Source organism: Dipodomys ordii, unplaced genomic scaffold, assembly GCF_000151885.1.
Source record: "Dipodomys ordii isolate 6190 unplaced genomic scaffold, Dord_2.0 Scaffold50, whole genome shotgun sequence".
Classification (NCBI taxonomy): Eukaryota; Metazoa; Chordata; class Mammalia; order Rodentia; family Heteromyidae; genus Dipodomys; species Dipodomys ordii.
The window spans coordinates 546,046-567,678 of record NW_012267266.1 but is presented as its reverse complement, the minus strand read 5'-3'; the positions used below and the strand labels follow the sequence as shown (position 1 = coordinate 567,678).

Genomic DNA, 21,633 nt, shown 5'->3' with positions numbered 1-21,633 from the left:
TGGGCTTTCTATTGATCTTGCTAGCTATGTCATTTGCCCTGCAGAAGCTCTGCAACTTTATGCAATCCCATTTGTCCAACCTTTCTTTAATTTGTTGTGTTTCCGGGTCTCTATTCAAAAAATTTCGGCCTGTGCCAAGGAGACCTAGGGTTTCTCCTATTCCATCCTGTAATGTTTTCAGAGTGTCTGCTTTGACTTCAAGGTCTTTGATCCATTTGGAGTTGATTCTGGTGCAGGGTGATATATAAGGATCTAGCTTTAGTTTTCTACATGTAGTTAACCAATTTTGCCAGCACCATTTACTGAAGAGGCTGTCTTTCTTCCATTCTATTGTTTTAGCTCCCTTATCGAAGATTAGATGAATGCCTGTAATCTTAATTGCTGTGGAGGCAGAGATGGGTGGGACTGATCACCATTCAAGGATAACTAGGCAAAAAGCTGTTGGTATTTCATCTCATCAATTAGCTAGATACAGTGACACTTGCCTGTCATTCTAGCTAATTGAGAGGATGAGATCAGGAAGATGGAGCCTCAAGGTCAGTCTGAACAAAAAAGACTTTGGGACTTTATCTCAACACAAAAAGTTGGGCATGGTAGTACAGACCTATCCTCCTAGTTATAGTGGGAAGCCAAAAGTAAGAGCCCCATCTCAAAAACTAATCAGAGCACAAAAGGGCTTTAAGTATGGCTTAGTAACACACACATATATGTATACACACACACGCACACACACACAGGATGATTCTATTTATTTATTTATTTATTGTTGGTCCTGGGGCTTGGGCTGTGGGGTTGGGCTCTGTCCCTCAGCTCTTCCCCTCAAGGCAAGCGCTCTACCGCTTGAGCCACAGCGCCAATTCAGATTTTCTAGTGGTTTATTGTGTTGACTGTAGGCTGCATTAGATTAAAGAAGATGCACTGAAGCTGACACTTGAATGATGTAAAAATCTGGTGAAAGAGTGAGCCTGGTTTCTGAAGGAACAATTAGAGAAAAGGTTGTGAGGTGGGACATGAGCTGATACATTAGCCTGAGTGTTGGTTGGTTGATAATGTTGTCAGAATGGGCTGTGTTCAATCATGTGGCCCCTGTAGGGTCCATAATGAATTTTCACTGTGGTATACATACATTGTTTTCCACTGTTAGGCTTGAAGAGAAGAGGTAATATGAACTTAAGAAGTTTATTTTGGTCAAAAAATGGACAGCAGGAGAATCAGAGAGCTAGCAGGAGACTACTTATTTGAGAAGTGTCAGATATGATGGGTTGACACCATACAGAAGAAAGCTATTTCAAGTGACTACGTCCCCATTGCTCCCTTTGTAAATGGTGTGGTATTGATTTGAACTATATCTGTAAATGAGCAGAATAATGAAGTGGGTTAGCTTTGGCTTCTTTGGTCAGATGTTGGAATGTCAAGTCTAGTTCTATAATACCTTGGACTCATGAAGGTGGTTTCCTTTTTCCTTTATAAATAATATTTATAATGCAAATGCATGGATTTTTTAAATTGTCAATTTGGGCTAGCATTCATTAACATATTAAATGCCATACATTAATATTTTCATCATATAAAAATAAGTTATCAGGGTTTTGTCCTTTACATGAATTTTTTAATCATGTGATTTTAGGGCTTTAAAAAATGGGCTAAAAGCTGAGTGCTGGTATCTCATACTTGTAATTCTAACTACTCAGGAGGCTGATATCTGAGCATTGAATTTCAAAGCCAGTCCAGGCAGGAAAGTCAGCTCCAATTAACCATCCAAAAGTTGGAAATGGAGCTGTGGCTGAAATGGTAAAAGCACTAGCCTTGAACAAAAGAAGCTCAAGGACAGTGTGCAGGTCCTGACTTCAAACTCCAAGAACAGCACAAAAAAGGTAGGAGGGTCTAAATGCAACATTTATAAAAGGATATATATTTTGCATCTTTAAAAATTCTTGAGTCTCTCAGCTTGGCAAGTGAAGAGGAAGGTGTCTTTCCCCTCTGATAACTGAACTAACATGAGGGCTGCAGAGGGCTGCAGTGTGCAGCACATCCGTGAAATCCTAGACAGCTGTACCACATCCCACTCCTTTGCTAAGAGCTAAGCTGAGTGACAGGGGACTTTAATTACAGCAGCTTTTAAAGGAACTGAGAAAATGAAAATTGAAAAACAGAAAAAAAAAGCATTTGGCCTTGTTGGCCTGACTTGTGTTCTGACACACTTCTAATTAAATCGTCACTGCTTCTCTTCTCAGGGATCAATGAACAAGGACTCTACCGAATCGTGGGGGTCAACTCCAGAGTGCAGAAGTTGCTGAGTGTCCTGATGGGTGAGTAAGTGCAGTAAGTGGTTCTGGCAGGTGGGTCTCTAGGGAAGCCCACTCTGAAAGCTCACATAGGGCTCAGCTTCTGGGGAAGGAATCGGTATCCAAGAGCTGATACCCAGAAATCTACTGCCTCATTCACCAATTGGGGATGAGGACATTGCTGGGAAAGATTCTTAGTGTGACTGTACAAGATAAGAAGTTCCAGATTAAGCATACTGTGTCCTCTCAGATTCAACTACTGCCAGTCCAAGTGGTGTCTAGTCACTCATGTGCCCACCACACCCTGCCTGCCTTTAATAGCTCATGACTCCCTCTGTTCTCTTTTGGGGCAGGTATTTAGTAGGACACACCCAATGCCCAAGGAATGACATCCTTCTAGCCCACAAGGACTTCAGAGCTCATGTTCCTGTTCCTGAGGGTGTCATATAACCCATATAAAATGTATACATCCAGATAAACCTTTGGATCCTTTTTGCTTCTAGATTTTAACCTAGTTCCCATCACTTGAGCAGCAGGATTTCCTTTGCCTTGCTGTTATAAATATAACCATTATCTCTAAATGTGTAGTACTTGAATTAAAAAAAAAAAATCCATGAGCCCATGAACCCAAGTTGCTTAGGTTGCAGATTTTCTGTATTTTTAGAAGGGGCAGCCAGCTTCTATGAGTCACATGGATCTAAATGGCAAACAGATCAGATTTCACAGATCAGTGGCTGTTATTTATTTCCCTGGAGCCCCAGCCATGCACTTGCAAAGATGGACCATCACCTGGGGTTCCAGCTTGGTGACCTGGGAAAGGACAGTTGTATTGTTAGTAATTGTTATTCCTTGTACCATCCTGGTTTTGGAAATGTTTTTCCTGTCTCCTTTCTTATGGGGACCAGAGTGGCTCTATTTGCTGCCTGCTTTAAGATTGCTACTCACCCCTCATAGGTAAAACCTTATAGTTTTAGGAGTCACAGTGAGATTTGGTGTTTAGAACTGTGATTAGCTGTGAGATCATCAGCACTTAGAATCAGCTTTTTAGCTCAGATTTGGGATATAGCTACTTTCTATTTTAATTAAGCATTCTACTTTGAGGTAATTATAGACCCACAGAAGGAAATATAGGAAATTATACAGATGGATCTTTTGTACCTTTTACGTAGTTTCCTCCTATAACATTTTGTGAACTGTATTTCAATATCACAACCAAGATACTGACATTGATCCAATCAGGATACAGAACATTTCTATCACTGTAAGGATCCCTTCTGTTGCCTTTATTGGCTATAATCATTTGTCTTACTCCTCTCTTCATATCTCATCTGTAACCCAAAGCAACCTGTTTCCTGTTCTCTTTTTCTCTAATTTTGTCATTTTAAGATTTATATAAGTATAGTCATACAATATGTAACATTTGAGGATTTTTTATTCAATATAATTCATAAAATTTTGTTCAGGTTGTTGCATGTAATAATAGTGTGTCTTTTTTAAAAAACTTCTAAGTGGTATTCTATTATATGGACATACCACAGTTTGTTTGGTCATTCAGTTACTAAAGGACATCTGTGTTATTTCCAGTTTGAGGCTATTATGAGTAAAGCTGCTATAAATATTTGTATACAGGTTTCTCTGTTGATATACATTTGTTCTTCTGGGACAAATGCCCAAGAGTACAATTGCTGAGTCATATAGCACTAAGGCTACTTTTTGAAAATTTTTCATGTAAAGAAGACTGAAGAAGCTGTTAGGTATTAACCTTTTCATGTTTGTTCAGAGTTGCAAACATTTTTGGAGTGTCTGATCTCTGGAACAGATGACCAGATGCTACCAGTTAAGCCTTAGAAAGAGTAGGTGATTAGTAGGGTGAGATATACATGTTCTGAACTGTAAATGTAAAAATATATTAGCATTTAGTATGCATTGGACCTGGAAGACTGAGTACTGAAGGAAAGAGTAAAAGAAAATTCAGAATGAGGAAATATGGGTAATAGCATGGAGAAAGAAATCAGGACAAAGATACTATGATGATGATGATGATGATTTTAATATTTACAGAATTACTTGAGGGTTAGAAGCAATGGAGCACTTCCCTAATTTTGTGTGAATTTTGATTTTAAACCCCAGTGCCACAAAAAAAAAAAAGAAAAGCAAGATAAAGGAAGAAGAGAGAAAAGAAATAAAAGCTGGCCATTGGGCACAGTGGCTCAAGACTGTATTCCTAGCTATTTGGGAGGCTAAGTTGGAAGGAACATGGTGCCCAGGCAAAAATAATTAAAAACACTCCCTTTCAACTAGGGGCAGTGGCCCATGCCTGTCATTGTGATTATGTGGAAGGCTGAGACAAGAGGATTCTAGTTCTAGCCAGCTTGTACAGAAACATTCATCAGATTCCAACTCTGGAAGACGTTAGGTGTGGTGGTATCTACCTATCATCCCAGCTACAATGGGAAGCCTAAAATATGGAGATTAAAGTTCAGGCACATCTAGGGAACAAAATGAGACCCTCTTTCAAAATAATCAGTGTAAAAAAAATAAAGGTTGGAGATATGGCTTAGTGGTAGAGTGTCCACTCGCAAGTTGAAGATCCTAAGTTCAAATCCCAGTACCATTAACAAAAGATGAGTCTGAAAAAAGGAGGCAACAATGCTTGATAAGAAATGTACTTATTATCTTGCCCATGTAATTGTAACCCCTCTATACGGTATTTTCACAATTAAAAAAAAAAGATGAGTCTGGGACAAGAGAGTTAAAGCTGAAGTGATAAGGTGGTCTCTTTCATTGAAGAATTTGAATACTGTGCTGAAGAGTTTTGATTGTATGTTTGTTTTGTTTTTCTGAAGGGAATGAGAAGCTACTAAAAGTTCTAGGTAGTGGAGTGACATATACTATGATTCTTGCACATAAAATTGTCAAGCAAACAATTTAGTATAGTTTACAGGAAAGGGGGAGTGTTTGTTTGCTCCTATAGGTGATAAATCCACGTTGACAGAAGCATGGTGGTGACTGTGGTCTCCAGGGCATCTTTCCTTCAGTTGAAGCCTTCCCCCTTCTCTATTCTAGCTTCTCATTATCTGTGTCATCTCTTGGTCTTGGTCTTGGTCTTGGTTTTGGTCTTGGTCTTCTCTCTTGGCTTTACTTTCTATGGGAGTGTCCCAGATAGGTCTAGCCACAGCAGCCTTGGAAGCTTGCATCACTCAAAAGAGAGTATCTTTGGGGACACTTTTGGCAAAGGGCCACAGAAAAGACTTTGATTGTCTAGTATGGGGCCATTCACGTGAGTCATTTCTCAATTTGGGGCCAGCCACGTGGTGTACAGCAGATGGGTCCAGATGGCCTGGAGCCTGAGCCCATCTCTGGGGATATAGGAGGTGGGGGAAAGGGCGGTGCAGGAACAGGGTCAGTTCATGAAACCCAGTGGACTCAGGGAGATTATTGATAGAATAATAGAGGAATACTTTCCTAGAATAATGGCTTCTGGTGGGTGAGAGAAGCATGTCTAACACAGGAGGAAAAGGATCAGATTCTTGATTTAGGACAATGATCTGGCAACAATGTGGAACATGTATTTGATCATGGAAATGCATGAAAAAGACAGTTACAATAGATGCGTCGGAGTATACTTCCTTGAAGGCTGAACCAAGCAGCTGGTTGGAGGTCATAAAAAGGACAAGCTCAAAATCATTGTAGAGAGAGAATCAGCAAGATTTTTTAACCAACTGGATGTGGGGGAGCAGAAAGGCCAGCGAGATTTCAAAGACAGATGATTATGTAAGATGACACTGCTGAAAAGAAATATGACATTTTAGACTACTTTGCTAATCTAAAAAAGAATCACCTTGGCTCAGTTGTCTGAGCAAAAGAATGGTTTTTCAGAAGAGCCAGTTTTTATCACTCCACTTAGTGGCCCTTAAACAAGATATTTATCTTGCTCTTTTCCTCAGTTTTCCTAGGGATATAAATATAATGATGAACATCTGAGGAATGTTCTGAAAAAGTAGTAACTAGTGTCTGAAAGTCACAAGGCCAGCTGCTTCTTCCAGAACAGTTCAGATCCACTGGAATCCAAACCAATCCGGAGCTGAGATAAACAGAGTGCAAGATCTGGTTGGCTGAAGTTGAGACTGGTAGATTGATTCTCCTGTTAAGTCTGAATCTCACAATCACAGAACAGAGCCACCTGGTAGGTCAGGGCCCAACACCCAGCTCTGTCTCCTCTTCTGGGAATATGCTTTCATCTTCATTAATGTTACTGATACCTGGCTTGGCTATACTAGGCAAGAGTGTGAAATAAAGTGGGCTCCTGTGTTCCTTTCCCTGAAATGGCTGGACTTGACTAGAACTTCTCACCCACTCTTCCTTTGCTATGTTTCATGCTAGGCACTGTGTAAGGTTTGGTTTATTTGTTCTGAGGCTCTCAAAAGTAGAACAGTATGTTGTGATTATTGAAAGTATGGCTTAGAATTAAAACCAGAGACTAACTTTGCTCACAAGTTTATTTTTTTTTTTTACTCCAATACACTGGGGGAGTATGGGTTAGAAGAGCAAGATGAGAGCCAGTGTTTTGAGAATGTTTTTGTTTTACTGATTAGGACTCCTTAAGAAAGCTTGCTAGAGCTGCTCATAGCAAATGCAGCACAGTTCCGCACTTCATGCTGGCGGACATCAAGTGCTTCTCTGTCTCTTCCTCCTAGCAACAGACATCATTATTCTTTGGATAACAAAAAAGGACTCAGGAGGACTTGAAAATTCCTCCAAATAAAAAAAAATCTCTATATCTCCTCTGGTTCCCCCCTTTGAATATTAAATAAAATAAATCTTTTAATATATATATATATATATATATTTAAATCAGCCGTAGGCCTGCTCAACAGTGAATGTCTTTCCTTTCTATATATATTTTAAATAACTATTGCTTTAAGATTTAAAGTTATGAGTCATTGTAGAAAATTTAATGAAATAGGAAAAGCATAAAGAAGAAAACAAGAGATTGCAGACCACAGACAACTTTTACTGACTTTTGTTTTTTTTGTGTGCCAGTACTATGTCTTGTACTAGAAGCCTTTCTCTCTCTCTCTTTGCTCATGGTCAGTGCTCTCCCATTTGAGCTATATCTCTTGTTCTGAAATTTTACTGATTAATTAGAGATTAGAGTCTTATGGATTTATCTGCCCAGGCTGGCTTGGAACTTTGGTTCTCAGATCTCTGCCTTCTGAGTAGCTAGGATTATAGGTGTGAGACAATGAAGCCTGTCTCTTTATTGAGTTTTTATATCAGAATGCTTCATTATATAATCATCTTCTTAATATGATGTTTTATAGCATGTATTTTAAAATAATAAAGTACTAGATTCATATGTTTGCAAGTTTGGACTCACACTATGTCTATATTATAGCCTTTTTATTTTATTTTTTGACAATACTGGTATTTGAACTCGGGAGCTGGAGCTTTCTTAGCTTGATTGCTTTGCTGACACTCTGCCTCTTGAGGCATGCTTCCCTCCCCACTTTATGCTGGTTATTTTGGAGATGGAATTTCACATACTTTTCTGCACATGCTGTCTTTAACCAGTCAGCCTTTTGAGTAGCTAGTTTTACAGGTGAGCCACTGGTGTCTAGATATGCTGCGGGTTTTAAACAGGCATGCACAGAACACTAGACAGTGTCTTAATTTCCCATGTTAACTGAAGTTCTTCTGCAGTCTGATGTTCTTAGGAACTGTGTAGAGGTTCTATATAACCTTCTAAAATCTTTCTCCTCTTCTTGTATATGTTGGCTAATTGCAATTCTTTACCAATCTAAAGTGCACTTTGATGAATGTCTCCATGGGAGAGGGTAAACTTTTATGAAATTCAGCATCTCATTTTTCTTCTCTGTGATGAATTACATTTTTAAAGACCCCATTCCAGAGTTTCCAAACATCTTTGTTTCCCTTAAAATCTAACTGTAATATATTAATACAAAGTGGAAACCCCCTTTGCCTCAAGCATATTTATAATTGATCAGTAACTATGTAATGGAAAATCTTTTCCATTTCCATTACTTTTAAATATCACCATATAATCAATCTTTATTATTTAAGGGATCCATTTTTCTAAAGAACAAGTTCTTTTCTGCTTGTTATTTTGCAAGTCTCAGAATTTTAAGAAGCATATGATCCTCATATTTCACCATTTTAATGTTTTTTTTTCCTGATTTTTTTTCATTCTGTTTTTTTGTTGTTGTTGTTGTTTCAAGACCAGGATTCAAACTTGGTACCTGACACTTTGCCCATTGGCTGGCTCTCTACACCTCTCTAAACCCCCTGATTCTTTGCATTCTAACAAATGTTCTCATTGAAATTTCTGTTGGTTTGATTTGTTTTATATTATCGCTACTCCTTATTTTATAATTGAATTTTTATTGACTTTACTAGCTTACTTTTACCTTTCATCTTATTCTTTCAGTTTGTTTATTATTTTACTTTGATGGCTTGCTCCATAGTCCCCATATTTTCATAAATTTTATTTATATAGCAGGTGCTATCTGAATTACTTTACAAGATGCTTTGGTCTGTGTATTTTAGCCAAATACATAGATTTTTTAAAAAAAATCTTCCATGTAATTAAACCTGGACTCAGAAGTTGATAGATGTTTGTTGTTAAATTTGCTCTGGATAAATGCTTTTTTTTTCTGCAGCTACTTTCTATTTAGAATCATCCTCTTATATGAAATTGAAGATGTTTTTGTACATGAGCCCAGCCAACTCTTAGATATTCACAAATCTTTCATTTAGTGGTGCTGGCATTGGGTTTTAGCCCTGGGGAAAATGGGGTTTATTTCTATTAGCTCAAAGCTGTGGTCCTTCTCTACCTCTCTCAGAATTCTAGGACTTTCCCCAGAGTTCACTTGCCATGAATTAACAAGGTACTCCTTCACTTCTGTTCCCTAGTCTGATTTCACTGCCTAGGTTCTAATCTCTGTAGTGTTCTGGCTACCAAAGAAAGTAGTTTTCCCCCATGGGTATGCTGTGTCCCGCTGAGGGTAGCTTGGGCTGTGCTTGAAGTTGGGCAGAAGACTATCTTTTATTATGTTGTTCCTCAAATGCGTTTTCCCTAGCCCTTTACTTGATCTGTACATAGTGGATATCTTTCTGCTGACAGGAAAGTGTTGACTGAGAACCTTATTTTTTATTCCGTTGAAAACTTTCTATCCTTTATTTTGTATCATGTTTCACTGTGATGGTGAAAAAATGCAAATTTATCATGGTTGTTTTTCTTACATTATGTTGTAAAAATTTCCCTTTATTTTTATAATATCGAAACTGGAGTTAGCATTATGGAGAACACCAGAAAGGTATTATAAAACCAAGTAGTGCTTTAAATTACCATGTGTCACATGCCTCACCCATATCTCTGGGACCCTGAATGTCTACATTCCTTTTGTCTGTGCCCCTCATTTCCCACATCTTTTCACAGAGTACCATAAATAAAAGCAACCAAGAACTTCTTTCTGAAGAGATTCAGAAGTGATATACTTTTATTAGCTTACATTAGTTATACAGAGGGAGAGTTCATATTTCCACACATGTTTATAGTACATTCCAATTCATTTCACCCTCTTCTTTATAATGGTGTCTAATACCTAAAGGCTTGCATAATAATGAGTGAAAATAATTCCCAGATTTTGAAATAGGCATGTGAGACTAGGAGAGGAAAGAGAAAAACCTCCAGTTTTACTCACCAGCAAAGGGAATGAACAAATAATAACATGATTAGGAGGGAATTGACTATTTGGATGAAGGGTTGATTATTCAGGAGGCAGGAAGGGAGCTACTAACTCGAATCCTATGTTCCCAAGGAGGAAGGACCACAAATGGAAGCTCCACATACCCTACTCCAATTGTAGACTCTTGGGAAATTATACCCAAGCTTTCCTAAAACAGGGATTTGGGAGAACTTTCAGATCTCAAAACAGAGTGTCTGGGGATACTTTGGGTTGGGCACTAAATAAGGGAGGGAAGTAAATAGGGCTTTTAAGATGTCTGAATTTATGATTAGAAAATAATTAGAATAAACAAATGTTCTTTTCAAATTGCCAAAATTTTAAATATATATTTTTTTATTGTAAAGATACTGTACAAATAGGTTACAGTTGCATGAGTAAGGTAATGAGTCTATTTCCTATCGAGCATTGTTACCCCCTCCTTTGTTTCTCCCCTACTTTCCCTTCCCTACCCACTTCCCCAGCCCCTCCCTTCCCTCTCCCAGCCCTGAAATTGTAAAGTTCGTTTTCAACATAGTGTCTTGTACATCTCATTGTTACAATGGGTCAACCTGTATCCCTGTTTAAGCATTTTGTTTTTTCCCTTCCCCTCCCCAAAGCAGAAAAATGTATATACAAGATGTAGGGCAGAATCAAATACAGTGAAAATGGGTTATGCCATGGGGAAAGAACATACAAAAAAATCACATAGTACATTAACAACAACAGCAACAAAGATAAAACCTCTTGTATTTGTATCTTGGGGTTCATTTTGCTTAGAATCATCTTATATGGTCATATGTACGTAGCTTTTGACCTTTTCTGCTTGTCTGGTAAGATTATCCTAGACATATACTAGTTATTGCAAATAAGGAAAACCATAGGACCTGTGTTTCTTTGGGTCTGACTTACTTCACTTAATATTTCTTCCAAGTCTTTCCATTTCCTAACAAATGGGGTGGTGTCATTCTTTTTGATGGAGGCATAGAATTCATATATATGTATATATATATCACATTTTCTTGACCTATTCATCTACTGAGTGGCATCTGGGTTGGTTCTATATCTTACGTATGGTGATCAAATTGCCAAATATTAAAACTAACCTTGAAGGGATTACATCTGCTATATAAACTTCCTCATCAAAGATGTAATAGAATTAAAGAATGGGAAAGGTTCAAAATTTTAGCAAAAGATATTTTATAAAAACCAAATAGTAAGCTGGGAATGTGGCTTAGTGGTAGAGTACTTGCCTAGCATGCATGAAGCCATGGGTTCAATTCCTCAGTACCACATAAACAGAAAAACAGCCCCAGAAGTGGTGCTGTGGCTCAAGTGGTAGTGTGCTACCCATGAGCAAAAAGAAGCTCAGGGACAGTGCCTAGACTCTGAATTCAAGCCCCAGGACTTGCAAAAAAAATACTTTGCACCTTTCTATGCAGAAAGTAAGACTGTATGTATTTATTAACTGACATATAAATCAGTTGAGAAAATATAAGAGTCTAGAAATAAGACCCACACATGGTCACTTGATCTTTGCTTAAAGGGTCAAGGTAACTTACCAAGGAAAGGATGATCTTTCAAACAAATGCCATTAGTACAGTTGAACATTCATATAGAGAAAAAATGAAACTTAGTCCTTACTTGACCCTGTATACAAAAATGAGTTTGCAATAGATCATATTCCTAGATGTGAACTATCAGTAAAGAGTTCTAGGAGAAAAATCTTTGTGATTCATCTAGTTTTTTTTTTTTTAGGTGGGATAAAAAAACAGGAACTATAGAAGAAAATTATGATGAGTTAGACTTTGTTCTCATTAAAAATTTTTCTTCTTAAAAAGGTAGTTTCCTTTTTCTGGTGTTTTATTTTGCCTGTCTAAGGAATTACACTATTTGAGTTTTCCCTTGAATATACTGTATTTCAGTTAATACATTATTATACATTTGCATACCACCCAATGTATTTACTTATACGTTTATAAGATAAATCTAGTTTCCACATATAAGGGAAAAATTTGTCATTCTGGGTCTGACCTCACTCAATATAAAATTTTCCATTTCTTTTTACAATGGTACCCACCAGGAAGTGGGTGCTCAAAAGTGATGGGGTGGGGTCAAGGGGATGAGAGTAAAGAGAGGAATGAAGAGAGCAGAGAGGAAGAAGGCAGCCAAGAATCCAATGTATGCCCTATAAAATTAAGAGTAATGGAAGGGGGGGTGGGTAGAGGACAGATGCGTGAGAATGTTGAAAGTGGTTACATCAGTCAAGATGTATTATATTTATAAACTGCTTTGTTAAATGACAACTCCTTTGTACAACTACTTATAGACAATAATAAAAAGAAGGGGGGATACTTTTTCCCTGGAGGTAGGGCTCAAGTGAGGTAAGGCCCTGAGCTCAAGTTCTAGTACTGTTAAAAAGAAAAGATGATCTACAGATTAGAACACATTTGGAAAACATGTATGATAAATTATTTATATCCAAAGTACATTTTAATAGATTCTTACATCTCAGTTACACAACCAACCCATTTGGAACTCATGGCCTTGCACTGCCACTCAGTTTTTCACTCACAACTAGAGCTCTACTACTTGAGCCTGTACCTATTGTCCTCAATTTTTAAAATAGACAAAGGATTTGGGGAAGAAAAAAAATCACTAAAGAAAATTCACAAATGACCAAAAAGCACATGAGAACACCACTATTCATTAAGGAAATCCCTACTAAGATAATTGAAAGTTAAAAAGACTGATCAGATTATGTGTTGACAAGGTTGTAGATCAGCCAGAACTTGCATATATTACTGGTGGGAATGCAAACTGCCCCAAACATTTTGAAAAGATAGTTGGGTATTCTCTAAAAGTACTGACTATATAACCTACTCCTCAAAAAGTCCTAAGGACTTTTACCCAGTCCTGCTTGTCGGTGCAGTATTTACCCAAGAGATGAGAATGTTGTCCACAGAGACCTCTGCAAAATATTTGTGGTAGCTTTACAACGGCTACAGTTGAAAAGAACTCAAATGTCCATCAACTAGTGGGTGAATAAACAAATTATGGCATATCCATAACATTGAGTACTACTCAGTAATAAAAGGATTAAACTACTGGTACATGTAATGACATAGATAGATTTCAAAAGCATTGTGCTCTGTGGAAGTGGTTGCCAGGGGTGAAGGTGGAGAAAGAGGCTTGACGATAATGGCATACAGAGTGTTTTGGAAGATGATAGAAATACCTTGATTGTGGTGGTAATTACATGGAGTTACATTGTCAGAACTCATAGAACTATACACTTGTAAAACAATAAATAAATCTCATGTTAAAAATACACACTGGAGAGGATTCTTATCTTTCTCTTTCTTAAAAATGCAAATTGAGAAAAATTTAAACATAACCCTACTAGCTAAGATCAAAGTCTGTGACAACATATTGCTGTCAAAGATATGGGAAGGAATCTCTGAAACCTAAACCTCTGAGGGTACCTGAGCAATATCTTTTGAAATTAAAAATGCACCTATTTCTACAGGTATGGTATTCAAAGAAACAGTTTTATATCATTATCCATCATAGCAAACCCTAAGCAAACCTTCATTTCCAATAATAAACAGTGGTGCATCTATACAATAAAGTACAGCAAAGTAATTGTGTTTATATGCCAATATGGGACAGTTTTATAAGAGACTGTCAAATTAAAAGAGCATTACACAGAATGTTATATACATAGCTTGCTTCCTTTTGTGGTTTTGATTTACCTGGGGATCCACACATGGCTTTGTGCATGCCAATGAAAAGGTTTATTTATTTATATAGGTACTTAAATAGGCATAGATTGTTAGAAATAGGAATATATACATACACATTAGCAGATGGTTATACTATAGAATCATATTACTTTTTAATGTATATATATATTTGTTTGTATTTATTTTTACCAAGTGCATATATTAACTTTAGTTAGAAGTAAAAAATATTTAATTGAACTACATCATGTTATTATGAATGTATCTGTTTATTGGCAGTTTTTTTTTTTTCTGTCGGTCATGGGGCTTAAACTCTGGGCTTGGGCGCTGTCCCTACACTCTTCAGCTCAAGGCGAGCACTCTACCACTTGAGCCACAGCTCCACTTCCGGTTTTCGAGTGGTTTTTTTGGAGATAGTCTCATGGACTTTCCTGCCCAGGCTGGCTTTGAACCATGGATCCTCAGATCTTAGCCTCCTGATTAGCTAGGATTACAGGCGTGAGCCACCGGCGCCCTGCTCCGCAGTTTTTTTAAAATACATTTTTTATTGTAAAAATACTGTACAGAGGGGTTACTGTTACATGAGCAAGGTAATAAGTACATTTCCTATCAAGCATTGTTACCTCCTCCTTTGTTTTTCCCCTACCATCCCTTTCCTCCCACCTCTACAACTACACTACCCTCCCTCCTGCCCCCCTTCTGCCTAAATTATATAGTTCGTTTTTCAACATAATATCTTATACATCTCATTGTTATAATGGGTCAACCTGCATCCCTATTTAAGCATTTTCTTTTCTCCCTTCAAGATGCAGGGCACTGACATCAAATACAGTGAAAACAGGGGTTATACTGTGGGGGAGGAACATAGAAACGAAAAAATCACAAGGTACATTATAAATAAGTTAGAATCAATAGCAAGAAAGAAAAAACCACTTGTGTCCCTATCTTGGGGTTCATTTCACTTAACATCATCTTATCTGGTCATATGTACATAGCTTTTGACCTTTTCTGCTTGTCCCAGACATATACTAGTTATTGCAAATAAGGGAAACCATAGGACCTATGTTTCTTTGGGCCTGGCTTACTTCACTTAATATAATTTTTTCCAAGTCTTTCCATTTCCTAACAAATGGGGCAATGTCATTCTTTCTGACGGAGGCATAGAATTCCAGTGTGTGTGTGTGTGTGTGTGTGTGTGTGTGTGTGTGTGTGTGTGTGTGTGTGCGTGTGTGTGTGTGTGTGTGTGTGTGTGTGTACCACATTTTCTTGATCCATTCATCTACTGAGGAGCATCTGGGTTGGTTCCATTTCTTAGCTATGGTAAATAATGCTGCAGTAAATATAGTTGAGCTAGTAGCTTTAGTATGGTCTTGTTTGTTATCATTTGAGTAAATGCCCACAAGTGGGATTGCTAGGTTATAGGGGAGTTCTATGTGGAGTCTTTTGAGGGATCTCCATACTACTTTCCAAAGTGGTTGAACAAGTTTATACTCCCCCCAACAATGCAATAGGGTTCCCTTCCAGTATCTGTTGTTACTAGAGTTCTTGATTCTAGCCATCCTAACTGGGGTGAGGTGGAATTTCAGTGTTGTTTTGACTTGCATTTCTTTTATGGCTAGAGAGGTTGAGCATTTCTTCATGTGTCTATTGGCCATTCTTATTTGCTCTTCAGAGAAGTATATGACAATCCTACAGCCAACATTATACTTAATGGTGAAAAACTAAAGCCATTTCCTCTAAACTCAGGAATGAGACAAGGATGTCCACTCTCTCTACTTCTCTTCATTTTAGTATTAGAATGCCTAGCTACAGCAATAAGACAAGATGCAAATATAAAGGGGATCCAAATAGGGAAAGCTGAAGTAAAACTCTCCTTCTTTGCAGATGACATGATCTTGTATGTAAAGAATCCCACTGAAGCCACTCCCAAATTACTTGAGCTGATTCAAAACTTTGGCAAAGTAGCAGGGTATAAAATGAACCCTCAAAAATCAATGGGTCTTTTGTATGCCCAACAATGAGAAGAGCGTGGCTGAAATCAGGAAAGCAACTCCCTTTGTAATAGCCCCACAAAAAATAAAATACCTAGGAATTAACTTAACCAAAGAAGTGAAGGACCTCTATTATGAAAACTTTAAAAACCAGAAAAAGGAAATAAAAACAGAACTTAGGAAGGAGTAAAACCTTCTATGCTCTTGGATTGGAAGGATCAACATCATGAAAATGGCAATACTTTCCAAGATTATAAATTCAATGTGATACCTATTAATATTCCAACCTTATTCTTCAATGAAATAGAAGAAGCAATCCAAAAATACATATGGAACAATAAAAGATCCTGAATAGCAAAAACGATCCTTAACAGAAAGAATAGTTCCGGAGGAACGTCAATACTAAATTTCAAACTCTATTACAAAGTCATAGTAATCAAAACAGCTTGGTACTGGCACAAGAAGAGACCTGAGGACCAATGGAATAGAATTGAAAATCCAGAAGTGAACCCACAGACCTATAGCCACCTAATCTTTGATAAAGGAGCTAAAAAAAATAGAATGGAAGAAAGCCTCTTCAGCAAATGGTGTTGGCAAAATTGATTAAATACCTGTAGAAACTAAAGTTAGATCCATATGTCACCCTGTACCAGAATCAACTCCAAATGGATCAAAGACCTCAAAGTCAAAGCAGACTCCCAGAAAACATTATAGGAAGGAATAGGAGAAACACTAGGTCTCCTTGGCACAGACCAAAATTTTCTCAATAGAGAACCAGAACACACAACAAATCAAAAGTTGGACAAATGGGATTGCATGAGGCTGCAGAGTTTCTGCATGGCAAAGGACATAGCTAGCAAGATCAATAGAAGCCCACAGATTGGGAGATCTTCACTATCCATACAACGGATAAGGGTCTCATATCTAAAATATACTTGGAACTGGAAAAATTAAATCCTCCAACAACAAATTCTCAAACAATTGCCTGATAAATAAGTGGGCTATCAGCACAGTTTTAAACTAAATAACTCAGGATTGGTACAGTGTGACCTTTCTGAGACCACCCTATTGCAGTACTTCTTCTGGTCTATCTCCTAGTTTTCCTTTTTTTTTCTTTCTTTTTTAATCAACAAAATAATAGAAAAGAAAAGAAAGGGGTATTAATTCAGGGCCTCATGGCACTGTACCACAGTCCTGTTCACTTCTACTTTAGTTCATTTTCCAGACAGCATCTCTTGTTTTTATCCAGATGTATCTCCTGCATAGGTAATATTACAGGCACATGCCACCATGCCTAGCTCTCTCCTACTTTTCTGAATTCAGTCATGAGTGGGTGGAAGAGGTGATCCTTTTTGCTCATCACCTGCTTGATGCTTTTTTGTAAACCCAAACCTTGTTTGGAAAGACAATTGGGCAGTTTCTAAATGTACTTCCTATAGAATCTACTCCTCAAAAAGTCCTAAGGACTTTTATACAGTCCTGCTTGTTGGTACAGTATTTACCCAAGAGATGAGAATGTTGTCTGCAGAGAGATCTCTGTGAAATATTTGTTTGGGTTTAAGTCTCCAATAGTCAAGGGATTTGGTGAAAAGAAATACCCTGAGTCCTACAGAAAAGTTGTTGATGACAGCAACGCATTCAGATGCTACCAGGAAGTTTCTGTAAATGAGGGGAGCACAGGAAGGAGGTATGGAAATTGGCAGCACTTTCTGGAAATGGGGTGGCTTGAAAACCTGTATTCAATTTGGATATTAAATGAATTAAAATGGATGTGCTCAAGTTAGGAGCCTTGCCTCATCAGTGCTATAAAAAGCCCTTTAGCCGGACTGTAATTTGACTCCCTGTAATGTTACGCAATATTCCTATGGTTACAGAGACGAATAAGTGGAAGCTAATCATTAGTTTGCTAAATGTGGTTCAGGGAACAGTTCACAGCTCCCAGACCTGCCAACTGCTGCTGGTTTTGCTTCATGTTCAATCTTCTTGGGTAGAAGTAGGATTATTCCTCAGAAAAATGTACAGTAACATTTGTATTGCATCCAGAAACCATGCAGTGTGGCAGCTCTCCATGCATACTGTGAGGGGAAAGGGAAAAGGTCACACAAAACACAGCTTTTAGAGGCATAGGCTTCTGCAGGAAGAAACCATTCTCAAGTTTGGGATGACACACAAAAAAAAGAAAAAAGAAAAAAAAGAAGCTCCAGAAGTTTTGGATATTAGAAAAACCATATTTTCAAACATTTTAAAAGAAATTTGCTGTGATAGAACTCTGTGAGATCTACCATTCTGTGGCTTCAGAAATAAATCATCATAGACAATTTGCCCCATGAAAGTTAGAATGCGTTTGTGACTTTAAGCATTTCTATCCCACATTACTGTGAAATTTGGGAAATTATGTAACCACTCAATCACAATAAAAATTTTGAAAAGAAAGAAATCATGGGTCCTTCCTAGTTTGTTTCATGTGACAAGGTGGGCTTTATTATTGCCCAAGCTCACCTGTAAAATATCATACAATTGCTTTGCCTTCAGGAGGCTCATGTTGAAGTTGAGGACCTTTTTTGTCTCACCAGCAAGTAAATGTCAAGTGAACATGCAGTTAGAGGGTACATCCTTAATCCATTTATGACGTTCTGGCCTCCTCCTACTGAATGACAAGCTTAGGGGAGAAAGAAGGGTACTGATACACTTCCATCATTAAAAAGGCCTAGCTAGACACAAGAGCTGAAACCATATTTGGACTTATTCTGAAAATCCATACGGTAGAATCTGGTAGTTAAATAACCTTACAAGTAAAAGCCCACAAAGAGCTGTCTGTCTCCTGGAAAAGTCCTAAGTTTGTGGCGGTTGGACTGGCTGAGGTGTTGGGCCATCCCTGAAGCCATTGCCAGAGATGATACCTTTGAATCTTTGATCTGTCAGCCCTGAATCTCCTTTGTCTCCCTGGAAGGAACAAGGAAAGAGTAGCTCCACAACTAAGGAGGAGGCAGAACACAGGAAGAAAAGAGGATTGGGAACCATTGGACAAATCCTGGCCTTTCAGCAATCTGTCTTACTCTCCCATCAACACACAGAAACTGTACTTGTCTCTCACCAGTTTCTGACCCACCTCACCAGCAACAGGGAGAGGTTCTGCTGACCTATCAAGCCATTCACAATTCTCAAACTCTGCCACTTCTTCTGAACTGCCCATGTGTTGCTCAGGGAGACTATAAGCATTCTCTGTTGCTTCTCTGATAATACGCTTAGCATGCACATGTGGATATATGTTTAAAATTCCATGCAAGAAAAGAAAGAAAAAATGATCAGGAAGAAATGATGAGTTATGTCAGTGGCTCATTGCATATCTAGGCTTAAGGCAGTTTCAAATTTATGTGAAAGAAATGGGATCAAATCATGTACAGTTTAGAAAGAATAAAAAGTTCCACTGTTTAAACCCAGCCACTAATTTAATTTTAGAGCATTTCCTTTCAACTTTTGTTAATATGGGTTTCTCACAATTTTCTTATCATTTTTTACTTGACATTATGTAATACACATTTTTCATGCTACATAGCATCATGAGAATGGCAACACAGTATTCCATTAGGGAGACATACTGTAATTCACTGAGCCACTCTTCTGTGGTCAAACATTTAGGTTGTCTCCTTTCTCTGCCCATCCCTTTCACTGTTATAAAGAGTAGCATATGCTGAATATTTCTAGGATATGTAACTTTTCTCATGTTTTCTCTTTCTGAGGAGAGATTGTGAGAAATAGGATTACCAGTTCAGAGGGTATAAACATTTTTAAGACTTTTGATGATGCATATTGCCAAATTGTTTTTCAAAACTTGCATTTATCTCTGCTGCCTCCAGGAATTTATGAGAGCATCTGTTTCACTGCCTTTTTTTCCCAGACATTTGGATTTTTAAACTTTTCCTTGACGTAATAGACAAAAAAAATAATGTGTCATTTTTGTTTCAGTTTGCATTTCTCCCATTTCTAACAAGGTTGAATGTTTTTATGTGTGCTTGTTATATTTCATGCTCTGATTTACACATTGTCTTTTCTTTATTTTAGACCCTAAAACAGCTTCAGAAACTGAAACCGATATCTGTGCCGAATGGGAGATAAAAACCATCACTAGTGCTCTGAAGACCTATCTAAGGTAGGGACTTTCCACTTGGAGGACACTATGCCAGCTAGTTCTCATGTAGTTAGGAAGAAGTTTTATTTTCAGCTTCCTGAGAGCTGTTAAGTGGGTGTTTGCAATGTAAAAGGAGCTTCTGTGCCCTTGCATTTAGTTTAGCTGGTCAACTTGATTGCATATCTTCCCTGGTTGATGAATTGTCATTGTACAGGGGTGCCATGGGTGATTTGGAAAGCTTTGATCTCAGTAAGAAATATTTATCATAATTAGCCTCAAACAGAACCTAAAATGTGATCTTCTCCCTAAATAATCTGTTAAGAAGCTATGTATCACATTCTGTTGAGACTTCATGCCTATGTGCCTTATATATTGTAATGATTTTGTGCTTTGTAAGAATACATCGTTTGCGGTATATATACACAGTGAAATTCTAAGCATCCATCAGAAAGAATGGCATTGCCCCATTGATAAGGAAATGGAAGACTTGGAAAATAAATCATATTATGTGAAGTAAGCTAGACCCAAAGAAACATAGTCTCCATGGTTTCCCTCATTTGTAATAAATAGTATATTTCTAGGATAGTTCTACCAGAGTATCACAATAGCTCAATAGCTATGTACATATGACCATATAAAATGATGCTAATCAAAATGAACTCTAAGATATGGGGGGAAAAAGACTACATTGCTTACATTGGTCTTTAAAATTGTGAATATGGCTGTAGTAGAACTCCTGTTTAGATTAGGAAATTTTACGTTGCTGGAGAGACAATTTTCCATATATATATATATATATATATATATATATATATAAATATAAAATATATGTATATACGCACATTCATACTTGCTACATTTCTTCTCTTCCCTCGTGTTACTGACTTGCCACCCACATCTCAGTTTCATGTATACACTGAAACTTCTGTTAGACTGGAAGAGCAGCAGTACTGTACTTTGTAGTGTAGTTATACAGGGAAGTGGTATATAATCTTAAACAGAAAGGAAAACTGTAATTGTGAATCATGTAAGCTTTTGTCTAAGTTTTGTGAAAATTTACTTTGCTGGAAAGCAGAGGAAGAAGGCCACAGGAAACAAATTGGTAGTTTAGGCTAATTGGGACATTGGAACCAGGAGTGTAATGCAAGGGATGATGAAGACTTGGATTAAGGAATCTGATAGCACAGCCATAAACTATATACAGTGTATTGAGTTTATTATTTGAACTATTAGAAAATAAAACCCTCACATCTGTACTTAAACATACCCAGAGGATAAAATTTGCATAAAACATGCCTAGTGTTAGGGGTTCTAGTCTTTTGGCACTCAGGAGCAAAGCACCTACAGAAGTTTTTCCCAGTGTACTGATTGCAATAACAGGCTGCTGGAAAGATGAGAGTTTAAGCCCAGGTGTTGTAAATGTGTAGTTTCTCATATACATCCTCAGATGCTGTTGATGATTGATGAGTCATTGACTGAAAAGGGAATCTTTTAGTTTGGGTCAGACTTTTTGCATTTAAAAGCTATCCAGTGACTATGAAATGTAGTTATAGAGGCTGGGAAGGTGGCTCAGTGGTAGATCACTTGTCGTGCATGCTTAAGGCCCTGGGTTCGATTCCTCAGCACCACATAAGCAAAAAGAAAAAAGCCGGAAGTGGCGCTGTGGCTCAAGTGGTAAGAGTGCTAGCCTTGAGCTGAAGAGCTGAGGGACAGCGCCCAGGCCCAGAGTTCAGGCCCCAC

The 21,633-nt window shown here is 37.8% G+C and overlaps 1 protein-coding gene across 4 annotated transcripts in view; it reads left to right on the top strand.

Moving 5' to 3' along the window:
- Positions 1-21,633, top strand: part of Arhgap26 (Rho GTPase activating protein 26) — a 462,007-nt gene that overhangs the window by 257,769 nt on the left and 182,605 nt on the right. For all 4 annotated transcript variants that reach the window (XM_013020413.1, XM_013020415.1, XM_013020414.1 and 1 more), the window contains 2 exons: positions 2,235-2,309; positions 19,827-19,914. In XM_013020413.1, the coding sequence (XP_012875867.1) occupies positions 2,235-2,309; positions 19,827-19,914 (163 nt within the window). The remainder of the gene's footprint in view (positions 1-2,234; positions 2,310-19,826; positions 19,915-21,633) is intronic.